Source organism: Nasonia vitripennis, chromosome 5 (genome assembly GCF_009193385.2).
Source record: "Nasonia vitripennis strain AsymCx chromosome 5, Nvit_psr_1.1, whole genome shotgun sequence".
Taxonomy (NCBI): Eukaryota; Metazoa; Arthropoda; class Insecta; order Hymenoptera; family Pteromalidae; genus Nasonia; species Nasonia vitripennis.
The window spans coordinates 20,279,935-20,299,937 of NC_045761.1; the positions used below are offsets into that span (position 1 = coordinate 20,279,935).

General features: G+C 44.0%; 2 protein-coding genes across 13 annotated transcripts in view; one reads left to right on the top strand and one right to left on the bottom strand.

Moving 5' to 3' along the window:
* Positions 1-20,003, top strand: part of LOC100117462 (inositol polyphosphate-5-phosphatase A) — a 44,440-nt gene that overhangs the window by 841 nt on the left and 23,596 nt on the right. For 4 of the 10 annotated variants that reach the window (XM_008207882.4, XM_016985825.3, XM_031931138.2 and 1 more), the window contains exon 1: positions 17,265-17,482. The exons of 1 other annotated variant lie outside the window; for it this stretch is intronic. The gene's annotated coding sequence lies outside the window, so the exon portion shown is untranslated. Of the gene's footprint in view, positions 1-10,111; positions 10,457-17,264; positions 17,483-20,003 lie in introns of those variants that run through there. 5 more of the 10 variants (XM_016985826.3, XM_016985827.3, XM_003424769.5 and 2 more) reach the window with 4 other exon arrangements.
* Positions 97-17,219, bottom strand: LOC100118931 (alpha-sarcoglycan). Of its 3 annotated transcripts, XM_016985829.3 has the most exons (11): positions 17,058-17,180; positions 16,544-16,604; positions 13,752-13,912; positions 13,543-13,682; positions 13,293-13,465; positions 12,617-12,718; positions 7,512-7,677; positions 7,209-7,453; positions 1,590-1,769; positions 1,139-1,210; positions 97-857 (listed from the first exon to the last, which is right to left on the bottom strand). In XM_016985829.3, exons 3-11 carry the CDS (start codon positions 13,879-13,881, stop codon positions 827-829), a joined length of 1,239 nt encoding a protein of 412 aa, XP_016841318.1. In that variant the 5' UTR covers positions 13,882-13,912; positions 16,544-16,604; positions 17,058-17,180; the 3' UTR covers positions 97-826. The 3 variants fall into 3 exon arrangements, with proteins under 3 accessions (XP_016841318.1, XP_008206068.1, XP_031786999.1); XM_008207846.4 differs by lacking the exon at positions 16,544-16,604 and having other exon boundaries at positions 17,058-17,219; XM_031931139.2 differs by lacking the exon at positions 17,058-17,180 and having other exon boundaries at positions 16,544-16,613.

A 20,003-nucleotide genomic window follows, 5' to 3' on the forward strand; every position in this document is an offset into this window, starting at 1 on the left:
GTGAAATTTTCCACATGCATTACACATAACGTCTACATACAAGAGGATTTTGCAAGTAAGCATATAGGTACCATGAAAAGAATTTAAACTCGAAAATTTTTATAAACTGCAGTATATTTCATCAAAGTATAATTGTCATCATGTACATTATTGACAAATATATTTCAATAATATAATTTAATAAATTAAGTGTTTTAATAAATACAATGCAGACCTCAACGTAATAATATAATATTTTCCCTATACAATAGCTATAATAATTATAACAAAAACTCTGCGACAAACGGAACAATTTTACCGCTTATATTATTATCTCTACAAATCTACACCTTTTTATAAATATGATATAACGCCCACGTTTGTGCATATCACAACATATTATAGTCTACTACACAATCGATTATTTATAACTCGTCGCATACAACGATATCATAATATGAAAATCGACCTTTTACAATTGTACGTAACATACAAAATTCCACTCAAAGTGACACCTACAGCTTATACAATATAATAATGGCCTTGTGCGAAGAAGCATTTATTGTTCGGTTGAGCGTTTCGTGGTACAATATAAGTCTACGTATTGTTTTTTCGGAGCCAGTCTCAATATCCAAAGATGATACTTAAACGTCGTTTTGCAAGTCTAATAATCCGATAGCGATCGAGGCAGTAAGATGCGAAAACCATATAACGGCGAACGCAAAATATAGTCTTCGTTATTAGAACTCGTTAACGTCGATGCTTTCTTCCCCGAAGCCTATACCTCAGGGAATAATCACCTCGACGATCTTCAGCAAAACCACGTCTGAGCCGGCTCCTCGTTTAGTCAAAAATCGGCTCGCATACCTGTCCCACCGCTGCAAATGATGAAAAAAAATTTTAACGATTTTTAAGGAATAATTCAAGCTCCTCTTTTTCAAATTCTAATCTTCGAAGTAGAAACCCAGTCAGAGCTTGGAAAAGAAGCGTATCAACGGAAGCATTGACACGGAACTGACGATCGATATGCGCATGTATACGTTTTTTATCAGCTGGCTTTCCGTCCGGGCAGTTCCACAATAGAAACCTACAGCAGCGATCTTTATTTCCGTGTCAACGCTTGCATGATGCATCGTGTTCCTTTACACGGGATACTTACAAGTTATTGGGGCTGATGTAGGGCGGCGGATTCGGTCGGACGTAAGAGTTGCTGCTGTGGTCTTTGGCGACTCTGGAAAAAGAATTTGGTTTTAGTGGAATGTTTTTTATTGTACTTCCCCGAGCTGTCTCTTATTGAATTATTTAGTGTGTATAATGTCCGTTTATTCAAGCGGAACTGAAAGTTCACTTTATTTCTGAAAAAGCCGATTTCCAATCTAGTCCTTGCGGTACAGTAAGACGTGCGACTATTACTCTTAGATAACTTCGTGTACAGCTATTATATACTCTGTATGAGATGCCGCTATACGTAACGATTACAACTTGAGAAACTAGTTAGAAATTTGCCATTATTTTCTCGTTGGTTGTTCATTACGCAACATAACATTGTTGAATATCTATAATATTATCCTAATAAATTCATCAACGAAAATTAAAAAAAAAATGTATACTTAGGACTGCGATTGATCGATTGCGAGTCGCTGAGGGTAGGGCTACAGGAGGGTTGAGTCTGCGAGAGCGATCGAAGTGTTCCTCTGCTGCTGGAGGTGGCCGCGTACTGGATCATCTGTACGCCGTTGGTTCCGCCGTTGTCCATCAGTAAGGGGGTGCCCCTCTTTCCGCTCGATATCCTGGAACAGATGAGAATTTCCGAAGCTTATATGGCTGCACCGCGATAGGAGAGTTTATTTAGCGGAATATCTATATATTGCCCTCCGAGGGTAGACTGAAGAATGTGAAGAAATTTCCAAAAAATTTGAAGCATTTGAAATCAACATCATCGGAAATTATAATTAAAATACATTTGCATGCAATTTAATGCTATTCCATTCGCGCAGGTTCACGTAATCTGCACGCAAAATTTCATTTACATCGGCCTGGAATAATAATTCAAAATTATATAACAAGCTATAATATTGATTTGCACGCGAAATGGGATTCAAGCCGCTGATAGAACAAAAAACGGTTTTAATAATTATTCCGCTATTGTTATAATATCAACTCGAATATAATAATCGAAATTTGACAACAACGTTACATGAGCACACAATACCAGACCACATCAGCAGTATCGCGATCAAATCGAGACAAATTCGAGTAATGCGTCACAAAAGGTATTGCAATATAACGCGACAGCGGCGGCGTCGGCGCAGGAAATCGGATTAAACGATCCGGCCGCCGCCGTTCCGCGGAATGTTCAGCTCCGAGCGATCTATTCACTTAGTTTCCCAACACGTACACCCACATATAAACGTACACGTATAGGTATATACCACGGCAAAGGCCCCGAAGAGATGCAGCGATGCATCAGGTCATCATCAGATTGTCGTTAGAGCCGACTAAACTAACTGCCGCGTTTTCAGAATCAAAGTCCCCTTCAACTGCGTTTTCCGGCAGCCCGAGCAATTAGTCTATGTACAGAGAGAGAGAGAGAGAGAGAGAGAGAGAGAGAGAGAGAGAGAGAGAGAGAGAGAGAGAGAGAGCGACAAGTTCGGAGCTGCTCGTTAACGTCCCGTCTGTTTCGGATTAACCTTTTCGTCTCCGTGTTTTTCGGCAAAAGTGCGTCGCATCCGCCTTTCATTTGTCAGTGCGAAATCGCTTAAAGCTTTTTTCAACAACAGTATAATATTCGTGTACGCGCACTCGAAAAACAGTTAATGCCAGAGAGAGTCTTTGCACAATCGGCAAAACGTCATGTATACATATGCGCGTAGCAAAGCTCCCGAGTACGCGAATTGCATTTCAAAGTCGGCGGCGGCGCGTTATGTGTATACATAATACACTCGATCCTCTTATCGCTCGCGATAATCGCACCGCTCGCGACCGGGCATAAATGCAACAGATGACGCTTACATGCCTCTGCGTGACGGTTACAGCGAACTTTCCTTTTCGTCTCTGACGTTTTTTATTTAATTTGAATTTTTAAGCTTACGAAAGGGCTTTATATTATTCTCTGTGTAAAACGGTTATTTAAGTTGATTTGACGTATACTCTTCGGTTTCGTTAAAAATGTCTAATCTGGGTGTAAGTTTGGACAAGGGAAACTGAAAAGTGACTAGAAACAATGGAAAAGTTGAAGATTTGGGAAAAAGGCCAGTGCGTTTAACGCTGGTACTATTGGCATATAAGAGTAATTCCGTAAGATCACGTATACTATTCAATTTTATTCGAAGGATGTCTTTCTAAAATCCGACAAATTCGTGCGATTCCGATCAACCAAATCGATTTAAAAACATAAATATATTCCTCTTGCATAACACCAAGACGTACTTTCCTCGATCCGCTCTTCCTTCCCAACCTCCAGAATACGTCGTTTCTTTTTTCGTTCTCTCTCTCTCTCTCTCTCTCTCTCTCTCTCTCTATATATATATATATATATATATATATATATATATATATATATATATATATACACAACGCCGATTATAATACGATCGCAAATTAAGAATAATTAAATATTAATGACGTCGCGTGCGCGATCGTTCACTTCTCCTCCGACTGAATCTTTGCGGCTCGAAAAAAAAGTCAACTTGTTTACGATCGCAAGCATCACATGGGCGCGCGCGTGCACACGTGGTGCTTCTTTTTTGCCGCTTCCCAACAAGCGGAATCCGCGATAATTTAATTTCACGTTAGTATAAGACACTGCGCGTGACGTCATCGTCCTCGTGCGTCATGTGAGCTATGCGGCGGCGTCAAAAAAGAAGGCTGATTTAACTGCGTTTGGCGAAAATCGGAGCGGGAAAGATATAGAGCTTGTTGGGTGTGTGGATGGATGATTGAACGTGACGGACGCGATAGTTTGGTGCAGCGTTTCGATCATTTGATATAATAGAACTGACGCGAGCGTTAGAGCCTTTTTTGCTTTATTAATAGCGAATTGCGTTCTTACACTTGCGGTGTATGCGCGCGAAATTCTTTTCACGAGTCGAGGTGTGTATGGTAATTTTCTATTGTTCGGTGCGTTTTTTCGAAAACAATGTCGGCTATTGCAGATCCTTCGCGAAGATCGTAGTAATGACGCCTGAATTCATTCATACTCGCAGCCGATGAGTAATTTACACGAGGCTCTCGAAATAGACTGATACATTATGTGACGTTCTTTTTTCACGTCGTTTATTAGATTACATACCAACTGTATGAATAAAATTTATTTGTTACCAAACAGGCGGGAAATCGAAAAGACGAACAAGGTATTGCGGATTTCTCTCGAATCGCCTCATCAATATTGCATTATACCCACCGCCGAGAGAGAGAGAGAGAGAGAGAGAGAGAGAGAGAGAGAGAGAGAGAGAGAGAGAGAGAGAGAGAGCCCCGTGGAAGGTACACACAAGAAAAAAAAGAGTGTGTATAAAGAATCAGTTCGAGTCGAAACCCCATTACCATATAAGCGGAATCAGAGTATAGTCCGCTCGCGGCTTTGTATAAAACTTGCAAATACACTTATCGCAACGACTTAATCGAGACAAGTTCGTCTTTACTAGCGCCCGAACCATAAATCCTCTCGCCCAGCGATACGTACAGGCCTCATCTGTGCGCGTATCTCCGCTTGAAAAAAAAATCCGAAAAAAATAAAGGATAGAGAGAAAAGCGAGTATACGGTACGGCATTAGAATTCTCGAAAAAGCGGCGTGTCGTAAGGCGAGATACTGGCTTTTATAGCCAAATTCGGACTCGCTGCTCGCGTAAGAACCTCGAGAGCACGTGTATGCTCGCCCATAAATTACGTGGACGTGTGTAAGTACGTAAAAGCGTCTATGTGTGTGTGTGTGTGTGTACGATTGAATTTAACACTATAGTTTACAATCGCATGAAATAAATAATTAAATTCATTGTTGATGTCACCATCAGAAGCTAGAAAATTATCAAGTGCTTATACTCCACTTTCCAAGTGCGCGGGGATGTCCGCTGAGTAGATACGCACGAGCGTCGTACACATTACATTGCGTCAGCGCGTATAAGTACACCGCGTGTGTCATGTGGCCGCTGAACCGTTCTCTGCACTGTGTGTACTCGCGATCTTAATTATACGAGCCGCCGCTGCTAAGTCCCTCGTCGCGCGCTCGCGGGTAAGTGACCGCCGCGCGACTCGCTTATCTTCTCTCCTATATATAGTTAAGTGGCTTTTATGCGCTTGTTTTGTCACTCTTTGATCGCTATAGTGAATTTTTCGATCGAACTTTCGTCGCGAGAAATATGACTTGAATAGCGGATGTGTACACTGCGGCAGCTGCGATGTACCGTAGCTTCGGTGTGTTTCGAGCAATGTTGCAGTAGGGTGTGCTTTGAATTGTTAAAGTTCGCGAGCTTTTTGCCCGGGTTTATTTGTATACGCGCAGGAATACAAGACGCCGGGGAAATAGAGCGCGAGATTTGAATGTTTATTGGGGTGAGTATATACTGGTAACCATATTAATTCTTATATGTAGCACAAGCTGGACTCTCACACCAAGTCTCCAGCCAGCCAATGTATAGATGGCGCCTAGGCGCTTTCCCACTTCCCGCATCAGAATCTGCGCAGCGAGTGCATATAATACACAGCGTTATGTCGCCTACTGTCAAAACTACCTTTTTTGTCTCTATACTTGGGCCGCTCATGCTGTAACTGCTCAAGATATGTGGAATATCTTTCAATGGTTGGCAAATTGTTGGAAGGCACAGACGCACACGTCTGCAACGCCAGCAGCAAAGACGTCCATTACAGTATACATATACATAATTGCTTACACATAACGATCTATACCGAGTAGCAGTATAGCGCAGTAGTAATGTGCGGTATACAGTCATCGCTATAAAAGTTATCACAGAGAAGGATACGAACGCACGAGTATATAGCACCGCGTCGAATCAAACACCCCGCGGCGTTAAAATTGAATCGTCGCGGGCGTCATCTCCGGGCGATTACTATGTACCGATGATGCTCCTTTGATAAAGAGGCTTCTAAGAATAGGCTGATATGTAGGTCGCGCTTTTTATAGGCGACGCGTTTATTGGGTATACTCCATTTTTTTAATCGTTTTACTCCAGCTTCGAACCGACCACTATTTATCAAAAGCCTAGAATAAAGTTATAACGGAGAAACGTATCATGCATTATCTCAAGGTGTGCACAGTTCGCTTGCATAAATACACGCGTTATAAGCTACAGGCCCGGGAGAGAGAGAGAGAGAGAGAGAGAGAGAGAGAGAGAGAGAGAGAGAGACTACCGTATACGCGTTACGCAACTGCGACATGCACGACACGTTCATCGCGCGCCGTATAGATATAGGTCAGTCCTGCAGCGCGACGGTGCAGCCTTATCGGCGCATAGCATTTCCATCGGCGGCTCGACGTCATAATACACTCTGTGCTCAAGTGTATACTGCACAGCCTTATTGCGCTCGCTCTTTGCGGTCGGCAGATCTTTGATACGGTCGTGTCGATATGGGCTGTCGGTGATGGGTATATGCTAGGGCTGATTTTCAAGGATGAGCTGCTCAGATGCTCAGAGTTGGTTCGTTGAGAACGCTATTCTTTCGTAATGTGCATACACGACCGCGTACGCGAAGTAGCGGCTATAGTGCACTTGCGCAAATGTAAATATAGACTCGCGACAGAGACGGGGACCGTTATCTCGACAGGCGCGGCGCGACGTCAAAATTTCGCGTATTGGGCTCGTATCTTACGATTATTATAATAATAACGCATGTACTGAGAAAACGCCGTGTTTACCTTACAGCGAATGCGTAATATTTTATAATATAACCGGCTGTAAATTCACGCGTTAAATACTCGTCGGCGTGGCACGTGTTCTGGCCGCGTATACGACCGGTCGTGTACATGCATACATATGCAGGAGATTAACTCGATGCTTGCGATGGGCTCTTGGGTTTACGGTTTACGCTTATGCGGAGTGACTGGCTGATTGCGCGTAGACACACGACTGTAGTACGCCTACAGCTAATTGCATTGCACACACTCGAATCGATTGCTCTCGAGGATTTTTCTCCTTACGATATAAGACACTCGCGATATTATCAGACGCTTCCACTCGAGATGAAGCTCTCGATATCGATGGCAAAAAATACTCACAGATCCTCGGCGTGGTGGAGGCAAAGCGCGGCGCTTAAAAAACCGACGAGCAGAAGCAGCAGAAGGGCGGGTACGAAGACGCTGGTGAAGATCTCCTTGCGGTAACTGCGCGTGGGAAGGGCTGCTTTTCGCGGTTGGGACCAGCGCCACTCGGAGCGTTCCGGGACCGGACCAGCGCCGGATATTATGCTCGCACTCATGTCGCGCCTCGCGCTTTCTTGCTGCAGGCCGTAGCTCTCTTCGATCTGAAAATCGTCGTCCGTTTAGAATTTTCGGGGATTTTGAGTAACAATTCGAACTCACCAGTCTGAAGTAGCACCAATCGAACTGGAATCCGGGGAAGAACCGATCGAAAGAGGCCTGCTTGAAAGGACAGGTCGTGTACTTCTTCATCACCGGCTCCAATTCCTTCTCCAGTCCCTGCAGGTCGTTGGAGAAGGGCGTGGAACTGCCCAGTCTCAGAATCGAGCTGAAAAAAGGCGAATGGTTTTTATATTTCATCTATATATATATATATATATATATACATATATATATATACATGCATACACACACACACACACACACACGCACGCGCCTATCTATTCTCTGAGAATAGACAAGTGCAGCAGAATCGTACGATAAGACTGTACGCGCGCGCGAGTGCGCATACGTCAAATGTTTACATTATTCGCGTACGTAAATGCGCATAGGAAGCGCTTGCGGCTGATTAGAAAACTATCACTCCAGGTTTGCTCGCGAGGCGATAGCGCAGTGACAAGTATTTTCACAACAAACGAGCGCGCGCGAGCTTTATCTTCCTACGTGGAGGATGTTTTTTCGCTGTGTGGAAACTAACGCGATTCTGACGACCGAAATAGAGTCGATTCATCGTATACTATTTTTTTTTAATTTGAAAATATTCGAGATAATCGATTTCTGATCGGCTGCTCGTTTTCGAGGCCGATATCTGCGATAAGGCATTAGTCCAAAACAAAGCAGCTTTGGACTAGCCTATATCAGCCATCGCTTGAACTTTCTAACGTACTATAATTACAGCGAGTTGCAACATAAGTGGCGCGTAAACGCATTTCTGTTTCCCTCATCAGAATTCGCGCTTCGAGTCTATATAGATACATCCATGTGTCACCTATATAACAAAACTGCGTAATAGGACTTTAATTAGAAAATGAATGTTTGCGTAGAAAACAATTATTAAACTCGTATATAATAACACGAACTATAGCTGCATAGCCGTGACCGGTGATGGCCGCCGCTCGTGTTCTTATGTTCTCACGCTATACTACACGAGAAAAGGAACATCAGCAGAGAGCAACATCGCGCCGACGATGACGTCGGGAGAGAATCCGACGCCTGGCGGCCGGACCTCTTTCTCGGCCGCTTGTGCGTCATAGGCCCAAGGAGAGGAGCGAAACGAGATCGCGAATCGCGTAGCGGTACATCGCGAGAGATGCACGCGCGTAAGTATGTGTGTGTACTCGGGGGGCAACGATGGGAGGAATGCGTTTTATACACTTAGGAAAGAAGCTTTTAAGGAAGCAATTTGGGCGGTTTCAAGGCTCGGAAATTACCGGTGTGTATAATTAGGTGGGCGGATACGTCGAGATGATTGTCTTATTCGACCGCTCGACTGTGTTTTAAAAATCAGCGTCAATATAACGCGAGTGGTTATAATTTTATTCGGCGTTTATTATCTCGAGCCTTGCGTCAGCTGAGACTGCGCATACAAATTCAGCCGGCGAATAGCTGATACGCGCGAGAAGAAGAAAAATCGCGCGGAATAACAATCTCCGTGGACTAATAAAGCCGTATCTATTTATCCGCGCCTTCGCGCGGCTCTATATATCCATGTGAGAAGGCATTTCCGCGCTTCCCGAGATCACGGGCGAAGCGACGCTTCACCTCCCCCGCACAGCCGAAGTGCGTCACGGGGAAAACCAAAGCCCCTAGTCCCATCGGAGCGTTCCGAAGCCCTTCGAGCGAGCAGCGGTGGCAGTTTCAGGGGTGCAGAGAGGAAGGAACGCCGTCGGCCGAGAGCGTGAGCCTGTAAAATGACTACGAATGTAAGCTTCAGTGTAAACCCTAGACAACTAAGCATTCTTTTAATATACGAACTACAAACTACTGAGTGTTTCGATTCTCTATGGAAAACCTGTCCAAGCAATCCTTCATTTCCACATCTATATGCACTTTTGCATCGTCACATGCGGACGTAAGTGCGGCGCTGGCCATTCACGCGCGGAAGTGATAATAGCGTATGGATTGTTGCAAGCGCTGATTTGGTCAAATTGAAATTATTTACGTTTGGGATAAAAAAAGAAGGCTAGCGACGCTAGGTGGCGCACAGGCGCTTGTCTATTTCCCTCGTCACAACTTGCGCGTGAGATCTACGCATAGCGGTGTAGCATCTACACCAAAACTACCTTGCTGAGAGCCTGCTGCTTAGGTCTTTCCTGCTATAACTGCTGTGCTTAAATACATTTATACAAAATTCATGCAGATTTTGTATGAGAATGGTGCACTGCTTCGGCTAAAAAGTGAAACTAGACTACAGGCTCCATTATCGCACGCCCTCCGCTCTTATCGCCAACTCCACTGTTTCAAAAGCTCGGCGATCTACATCCAATAGAAGAAAAAGTGCATCGTCGTATATACAACAAAAAAATTAAGCAAACTTATACACTTAGCCTCTCGCGCCTGTAAACTCGCTCCCGCTCGTCATCGCGCGCGTATAACACATACACTCTCGCGACTCTCCCGCGGCCCGAACGAACGACCAGAAGCGAGACAGACAGATAAAAAAAGTCCAGCACGGCAGAAGTCACACACACACAAACTCAGAGCGATGGTGGGGAAGAGCCGGTGCGTGGATATAGCAGTATACTCGCCGGAGCCGCTGCGCCGGCCAGTCAGTTGGCACTTAGCCGCCGGCGCGTCGCGTACCAGCGTGTATTATGCCTATCTATATGCACACATGCCTCGCGTTTAAATGATTACACCGTGTGGAGTGCTTTCGACCGAGATCACCCGCGAGTGCTTATCATCGGTACCATGAGTGCGATGGAGTTGTAGGAGTGAGATTTGTTGCTCGTATTGTATCTTCGTGTAGAATAACGACGAGAAAGGCGAGTGCGAGGTTTATAATATATACAGTTCTACTTTTTGGGGAGAACAAGTGTGTAGAAGCGCAGCTCTCGGATGTGCCCGGAGAACTGGATGGACGGGACTACGGCGCGCAGCCTGGGTATGTAAGAAGAACTCTCTCTCTCTCTCTCTCTCTCTCTCTCTCTCTCTCTCTCTCTCTCTCTCTCTCTCTCTCTCTCTCTCTTTCTGGCGAGATAATACGTGACTCGACTGGGCAATGAGCCTCTTTCTCCCGCGGCGATTGATTTTTTCTTTCGCGCCGCCACGAGCGCGCACTTGTTGCGCTCCTCGCGATTTCATTTTTATGTATTATACATACGTACACAGCGGACTTGAGGAGCTATAGGATTGCCTTTCTATAGTAAGTCTAGTAGCTGTCTTAGTTCAGGCGTGCGAAAATATAGCTCTTTTGATGTAGACCCAAACTTCAGTTCTTCGAGGAACCTGCCACTATACTCGCTCTCGGCGTAACGAACCGCTAACCGCGAATTTTATTCATAATGCTCGAGAGATGTCCCCGCGGGTTGGGAGCGAGAGGAGACATTTTTATTGAGGAGATTTTCATTTTAAGTAGCTCCGTGATTTACGACTCTGCGGCGCGAAAAGAGCGAGCGGCTGAAAATTGCCTCCGCGCCGTGCGAGAGCGCAGCTTTTGATCAGCTGATGCCAGTGCAGTAGTGGCTTATTATAAATAACGTACTTTACACCTGCGCCGAGCTCGTTACGTCTGTGTCGCGCGCACGAGCGATTATTGTACGCTCGTTTATAACTGTACAATATATATATAGTTATAAGTATACGCGAACGAGCTCTTACGGCACACGCTCGATTCTACTCGTGAGAGAATTGTGTATACGCTTTTCTATTTTTTATCCTACGTACACGCGTACTTTTTTCTCCATACTCATATAAAGCGCAAAAAGTTTGTTAATAATTCTTCCACAAATCACTCGTTCCGCACTGCGCACTCAATCAACTCGCGATTCGCGTCATTCGTCCAAGAGAATCGTCGTTGTGTAAATCGAAGATTAAATAAAATATTGCTAACCGGCCCCTCGCAAAAAACAACAGCAACAACAACGAGAGTATAAGATGTGTTATTGAAAAATCCTGGCAGGAAAATTATAAAAGCCGCTCGGGGCTATAGTATTAGAGACTCGGCGATAAGAAAGCTCACGTGCGTACGCGTGAAAGCATCAGCGGCATGTGTGTGTGTATACATACAAGTGTGCGGCTAGCTTGGAATGCAATTAATAGCGCAAACGCGCGTCATGGCGTTTTTTTCCGCTAGTCGGACGATCGCGCCTCGTTCGTCACACGCACTGATAGCGGAAGGACGCGTCGAGCGTGCGTCCGACTCTTTTATATATACATATACAAGTATACAGGCCTATTATGCGCCGAGGACGCGATGCCTCTCGTGGGACGGATCGAACGTCTAATATGTACTGTTATGTTGTTATAGGAGGTTATAGAGTTTAGAGTGGGAATGAGATTTGTAAAAGTCCAGTGTGCGATGGAAGTGTGAGTGTATGGGTTCTTTGTTCTTTGGCTTTGGGATGTTGCGAGATATAAGTCGGAGAAATGCTGGATTGTTAGTTTTTAATGGGCGTGTAATGGATACCTATTACGCGCGCGATAGAGATCTTTTACTTTTCGTAATTAAATCTTTGGAAACCCCCGATTTTTTAAATGCTAAATTATGTAATCGAGACGTTAATCGTGCAAAGTACATTGTATTATCCGAAAGTGCATTGTACTTAACAAATTCATCTATCGAAGCCATCTATAATAATTCAATTGACCAGCCTAACAATTCCAACGTTAAAATTCATAGAAGCTGCATTCGATGCAAGCCCGCGAATAAAATCCAAAATTAACCGCGGCCAAAATTTATTTTGGCAAATAAATGGCACATTTCCACACACCACCTACTGACCTCCTTCCCCTAATCCTCTCGAGTATATCACTCGCTCCTAAATCATCTCTAACTCAAAGCCAATCCCACCTACACGCGAAGCGAAACCAAACGACTCATAAACAATCGTTTGTTTTGTTCTTACGTATTTTTACAATGACCGTGTGTACACACGGCCGATGAATTTGCAAACAAAAAAGACTCGCCGTGATTCACGCAGTGGAGATCGAGAGCATCGTTCTGAACGACTGCATCGCGACAATGTGCTCTTTCGGAGTCACTTCGGATAAAAGAGTTCGCGCAGAAAAGGAAGAAGACAAAATGTGTACAAGTCAGAAGTGCTTACCCTACTTCCTCGCCGGGTTTCAAAGGATATCTCGCGCCCAATTCCACGGCTGGTGCCAGAAAAGTCAGCTGGAGATCTGTTGCGTTCTTCCAGATTTGTTTTCTGAAACGGAGGGAATAAAGAAGTTGGTTTATCGGCGACGCGTAAGCACGCGAGGTTGCGCTTGATTTGGGCCAAGAGCTCGTTTGGCGACGCCACGACGACGGTGTATTGTGAATATTTTGAGCTTTTTTTCTCTCTCAAAATTATGCATGACTTTTGGTGCCGAATATACCGAACAAGAGTTATCGTATAATCGATTTCAGCAGCTGAATGGATTTAATGAGTGTAGTTGAACCAAGCAACACATGTTCGATAACAAATTTTTCCGAGAAGCAAATATAACCCCTAGTGATTTCCGAGAAATTTCAATTTACAATAGTAAGCAGAAAATTCCGTCAATCAGAAGGCTCAAACTCTACAGCCGAAAGAACACTTGTCCAAACAAGACAATCGCGCGAAGGGTCCGTTTTATTATGTAATTAGCATTTCCGCTGTTTATCGCTACATGCGTCAAAGGATTGAATGAACTGTATTGTAATTCATTGAATGTCATGATTTACGTAATTGAAACGAACGTCGAATCGACTTGACACACGAGGTAATTAGCCCCGAGTTTTCTCAAATCAACACCAACCTGAATATTTCGTCGAGTGTCTCCGTCCTATTGTGATCGAACATGTCTTCGACATTCCAATTGACTTTCAGCTGAACTTGGTATTTCGAAATGCTCTCGTTCTCCGAGACGACGACCTCTAGAACTTTCGTCCTTGTTTCGTAGGTTTTCTTATTCAGTGCGACGATTTCCAGCTGGAAAAAACAGCAAGGAAAACTTTCAAATCCAGAACTCTCCTATATACTTTCAAATTCAAATAAAAGCCTCGAACCGTGAAGTTTTTTTGATCTTTCGGAGCTACTCCATAGAGATACCCTCGATGAGTCCGTTTGCTGTAAGTGTAGTGAATCCACGGCGGCAGATCCGGCGAGTTTACCAAGGACGCCTCGTAGTCGTAATCGTTTCTTCCTTCTGTGGACGATTCGAAAAAGTGTTTGAACAAATATCAATCCCGAGAATAATCCTCTCGATCCAACTCACCATCGGAAGTCCAGTTGAAGTACTTGGGAACGACCGATATCGCGAAGAGTTGCAACGAGTTGATGGGTATGTCGTTGGCGGTACCAACTGCCGCGAGGCAGAGAACCGATAGCGCAGCGATCGGAATCATCCTTCACGTGTGGCCGAATATCAACCTGAAACTAATTCGCAGAATCGTAAACCTTCGATCCAGCCATCAGCGGAATCTTCCCGATCCATAAAAAATGACATCACCCCACAAACTTCGTCTCTCGCACCGAATCGTACAATAATGCAAAAGCAACATTGTATAAATCTCTCGGCCATGCGCTAATCTGGCAATTAAAAACTCCTTCCTCTCTCCGAAAACAAAAGTTCCATCAGTACCCCGTATACATTTTTCAGCCGTGATGGCGTCTCGTAAAAGAAGAAATCTTTCGGTATCCGAAGAAAAATATAACGAGGCCGCGTTTGTGTTTTCGGGACAATCGAGCGCAGCGATTCGAGGATAATAATAATATATAAAGAAAAGAAACGAGGGCAGAGCCGCGCGTGGATCTCTTTATGTTATACACACTGGTGCATCGAGCTCACACGCGGAGACGTATATGGAAAAGGAGAAGATTTTCGCGGCGTAAGCTGACAGATGAGACGGCGCGATCGCGGAAACGGTACACTCGCGGCCGGTGCACGCGTTTCTATCGATTGCAAATTTTCATCTGAACCACTTAAATTACGAGTAGATACCTTATTGGTTATGATAAAAAGCGAGTGTGAGGAAAAAATGCCGACGTTCCCGACGAGAAAAAGAGCGTTTTACGTCCCCTTTTTTGCAATAGTCGTTAGAGAGCGCTATATCGTCTTACGATAATATCTCACTAAACTTACGCGACGAGCAATCAAAATCAACTTTCTATGCACGCCGAAAGCTCTCCGTGCACACATACGCGCGGCGACGATAAATTTCAACAATGCGATTAATGAATTTTTACTCTCGCGTGACGCGCGTGCAATCACCGAGAAATGTTCATCTATATCGCCGCTGTGTATATAAATTTGTTTTTATTAAACACGCAATGTACGACATTTGCCTCTACGCGACGAGTGACATAAGCGCGGATTACGTTATCTGCGCCGAGTTTATTCAATATTTAGAAGATGTACATAATTTTTTTTTATCCGCGGCCTTGAAGTACGTGTTTGTGTGTAATTCGAAAAGGAGATAATTGCAATTTATGGCGCCGTCGTGAGCTTCTTTCACGCGGTAAAAGCCGTGCATCAGGATTAATCCGTATTTAAACATTCGAGGCGAAAAAAATTGTATTACTCCTATACGTAGTCACGTGCGCGCGCGCACGAAGAATTGTCCGTGTGGAGCAAATTTATGTGGGTTTACTTGCGTCATTACCGAGCAATGAACCAATTTACTCGCGGCCTACGATTTGAGAGGCGAGTTTAGTTTTTTGATCGTTCTTCGCACCAAAGTGTTTCCTCCATTATGTCGCCTCTCCACTGAGAAAAGCTCCAGTTTATCAGAGACGATTATACCACGCTTTTACGGAGCACTTTCCAACCCCTTTTCTCGTCATCTAGACGCTGCACGAGGCTAAACTGTACCTATCCGATAAATCGATTCCGCCATCCATCCACATTAAACAATTCTCTCCTGCACATGAGCTTCTATGCAAAATTACAGTCGCGCGCCAGTATATCAATTCCTTGTACAGACCGGAGCTCTCGCGGCCTATAAATAGTCACAAATCGAGCGCAGAACCGTAACACACACACGCACAACATCATTTCCTGCCGCATGAGAAACGAGCGCGTCACACACACTACGACGTCGCATTCATCGTAACGCGTTATTTTTTCTCGCAGGAGAATTCCAGGTCGTTTCCTTTGTCACCCCGACGGTTTGCACTTTCTTTGCATCGCGATTTCGGAGAAAAAAGCCGACGACAGTCGCGCTGCGCGCAGAGAAAGAAACTAAGCGCTTTTACGCGTTCGCCTGTCACGGTTTGATTGGTTTTTTTTTTGAGATGCAGTTGAGGGCTTCTTTGAATTCTGTTCAGGAACTTTTGTCTCTTGAAGACATTAATTCGAGTGTGTACGAGCTGTCTGGTTGATTTTTAACGTTGTTCGTGATGAAGCTTTAGGCTTGATTATAAGATCATCCTTTTTTCTCCCTTGCTATATACACTGGCGTCTTTGTATTGCATTGTACATGCCGCGGTGTATCGCTTTTTTTTATTTATAAACGTGGAAACGTGCGGATGCCATAGCGTGACCGACTTTCAGATCACGATAACGCGAGTTGATAACTTCGTTAGTTGTAATGCGTCGAGCTTATACCTGTTTATCGGAAAACAAACTTTTTCTGTTCAGGGCGTTGTTTTGCTTTTTTAATTAAATTTTTCCCTTATCTGTTCTTTTCGTATATGGCGTTATTTTTTCAAGTTTAAAAATAGAATATTAATACATTCAATTATAGCGAAAATAGTAACGGTATCTATATTGAACTATCTCAGTAAAGTATATAAGGCATAATATGTTTAATTTGTTATCTTTATAAGTGTAGTGAGAAAGAACGTCAGTAGGAAAAAAATTTGCCTCGTTAAAGAAAAACTTTGTCAATTAAAAGGGCAAGAGTCACCCCCACTGATATCAGCGTCATTATCGCCTTACCCGCATTTACCTTTAATTATAACTTTCAAACATTTACTGCATAGATTAGAAAATATTGCGTACGTAATTAAACAACCTTTTTTACATATTTACACATTTACTTATTACAGTATTAAAAATTTACTCACCCCACTAAATAAAGGCTTCTGTGTAATTGCAGTGAAAAGGCTCTCGGAGAGGATAACGGCCCTAATAATGTAGCTTTGGTAAATGAACAGCTAGAATTCTGAAGTAGCAAACTTACATCTCTACACATGGAACTCGGAATGAAAATGTAACTTGTAACTCTACGTGGCATTGTTTTAATGAACAATTTTCGAACTTGCATTAGAGCGTATAATTCAAAAGTTTAAACAGAGTGCAGTTCTAAAAGCTCTTACCACATGCCCAGTCTCCCATATATTCGACAACCTTACACATGTACACATGCACACAGTAACCACTAAGCAGGGCGCTGATGCTCAACAGGAGAAAAAACGAGAGAGAGAGAGAGAGAGAGAGAGAGAGAGAGAGAGAGAGAGAGCACAGCTCCGACCCCCAGGCATCTCACCCAGAATCCCTCGAGCTTGAGCTTGCGCATGACACCCCAACCCTTTCTCAAAGCGCTCTATACTCTTTTAACAACACGAAAAAACGACTCACCTCTCAAAAAAGCTCCGTCGCAACCATCACCGAAAAAGCTTCCTCCCGAAAACGCCCTCGACACCGCAAACTCTTCCTCGACCACGACGACGACGCTGCTTTCTCTCGTCGTCCTGCGTCCGCGCGCGCAGCCGCGCCGACGTACTAGCAAGCCCTCTCTCTCTATCAGCGGCGGCACAACCGGCGGGCGTTCAGCGCCCCGGCGACGCGCGCCTCCTCAGTTCCGACGGAGTCGTCGCTCCGGATGCACCACGCGCGCGATCCCCAACGTCGTGGGCGTGTTTCGTATCTGCGCCAAGTTTAGAGTTTGTTGTCGCCGCGATGTGTGAGTCCAGCTTAGCGAGAATCGCCCTGACGAAGGCGAGAGGACAGCGACTGTGAAGGGCTGGGAGCTTCCACGGGAAGACAGTTGCAGAGAGCTTGCGGTAGGTTGTCATTGTGTTTGACGGAGCTTTTTCGGAGCTTTTTTGTTTGGACTGCGAGAGTCGAGAGGGGGACTGGTGTAGAAGGTCTCGAGACTTCGGAGCTTTTGTTATGGTGAGAGCTTTTGCGTTCAAGCTTGCAGTGCGCTGGGTATTTTTGAGGTTAGACGTGGGAAATAGTTGTCGTACTTTATTTGTAAATACACTTGCGCTCTTGCGGGTGAGGAAACTTTATTTTTACTTTACGAGTACGAGGAAACGTGTGTATTTTGTCAAGTGTGAGCTTGCGGTAAACAAAAACACTCGGGTAGATCCGACTCTGTGTTGATGCACTTTGTTAATAAAAAATGAGCGTATAAATAATTAGCAACTGTTGCTCGCGCTCGAGGTATAGATATACGCAAAAATAGTTGGAATAGTTGGAATTCTCGGGCGAATAGCTGGAAAACTATAGCGGTTTTATAGAAAACTTTTGAAGGTTAGCTACGAGCTTAGGCGAGAAAAGTTTGCGTAGCCTAAATTGATAAGCGCATAGACTACTTGGACTGAAACTCGATCGCGCCATACGCATTTTTCGAGCAAAAATATAAGGAGAACAGGAAAATCGAAATTTCAACTGTCGAAATACATTTTTCATTGAGAAATTCACGTAGAGCTTTCGAGCAACGGTATATTCCTGTACCTCAGCGTTAATATTTAACAAGCGACGCTATATACCATTACTGGAAGTATACACATCGTATCTCGTTGAAGGAATCAGCCACGCAATCAAGATAAAACCCGAAAATAGTAAAAAAAAAGAAGAAGCTTTACAAGCCCGTGTATACACGCATCGCGCATATCGCTCGAAAAACTCTCGGCTCGCGCTGATAAACCAGATCCGCGATAACGTACATACCTATACAGAGCAACTTTTTCCATTAAAAGCTTGGTGTGACGAATCCACCATGACGCGACTCTTTGATTTATAATTGATAAAAAATCACTCATTCCGCGAAGGTGCAGAGATATCGCGCCGTGTAGATTCGTATCCGAGAGTCTCTTCTCTTTATCGAAGAAAAAATTACACGAATCTCTTATTGTACCGACACCTACTCAAGGACTGGGTATATTTAGCCGATACACCACTGCGTTATAGGGTAAACGCCGCTGCAGCCACGACGATTTATGATACAATTCGCAGCGGCGCTCAGTCGTGCGGAGAATTGCCGTGAGTGTGTGAGTGTGTGTGTGTGTGTGTGTGTGTGTGTGTGTGTGTGTGTGTGTGAGTAACAATGCGAGAAACTCTTCTCGGCTGTAATTGGAATTCTTTCACCGTCGATTAGCGAAACATTGTGCGCGCGATCGGGGCGAGAATTATTCGTTGGCGATCGCGTGGATTCGGAGAAATCTTTGTGTGTTTTAGTTTTGTACGTCTGCGAGAGGTGTGCGCTGGGATTAGCTCGTGGGACAATTTTATTGATTGTCGAAGCGAATGTAGTGCGTTGTTCTCAGTACTGGTACTTCGAAGTAATATTGATCGATAGAGCTCAGGTTTGTAGGTGTACGTGTGCGTCAGACTTTATATATTTATATTATAGGATTTTCATTCACAGAAAAATGTAAAATTTCATCGGGTATGATCGATATAGCCGAGCTGATTGTATCGGCTTTAGAGTAAACATTATGCGTTTTCTCATATTTTAATGCATAATGGAATACGATAGAATATTCACGAGCTGCATTATATCGTACCTCGTCGACACATTCAAATTTCAGGCTCGCACTGCGATACTCGCGCGCTATCGCTCGGTGAGATAACCGAACGCTGTTATAAAAATTTGACAAAGTATAGAGTATAGATACGAAAATTTTAGAACTCTCGGGACAGATAATTAAGTGTCAATTTTATAATTGCCGGATGCGCGCGCACGCGCGCGTATAATCTGTTTTAGGATAGAGTTTCTAGTCGAACGGCTCCTGCTCTCGGTATACATAGCGGGTGTCTAACTTTAATTAAACTTGTTGCTGCAAAAAAAAAAGTAAGCGAGCGGGCGGCTACGGTAAAAATTTTAATTTGCCTGTCCGATAAAAACGCACGATTCGCCTGCGTCTGTGGAGGATGAATTAAAACTCGCTCTAGCTCTCTCGGGTAAATTCATTTCGGCCTTGTTTTTTTTTCTGGCAACGATGAATTTTTTAAACACAAAATGGTCGTGGAAAATCATTCTCGACCCTCTTGGTATTTTACGACTTTCGGAAAAATAGAGGCCAATCTGTCGAATGTGAATTGAACATAACACGGAGATATTGATCTGTCTCGCTACTTGATATACACAGCGAGTGTACGTCTCGGTGTTTTTAATTAGATTAGTCGACGTCGCTTTTGTACTTTTTTTTTATTTCAAGGTATATAGATTATACATTGTTTTTTTAATACACAGCAGCTGCAGCTATATGCAGAGACTGCAGGCAAAAAGTGGTACAAGCTGTATGTTTGTCTTTATGGAGGATAAAAAAATATTGATTGTAAAAGCACATGCAA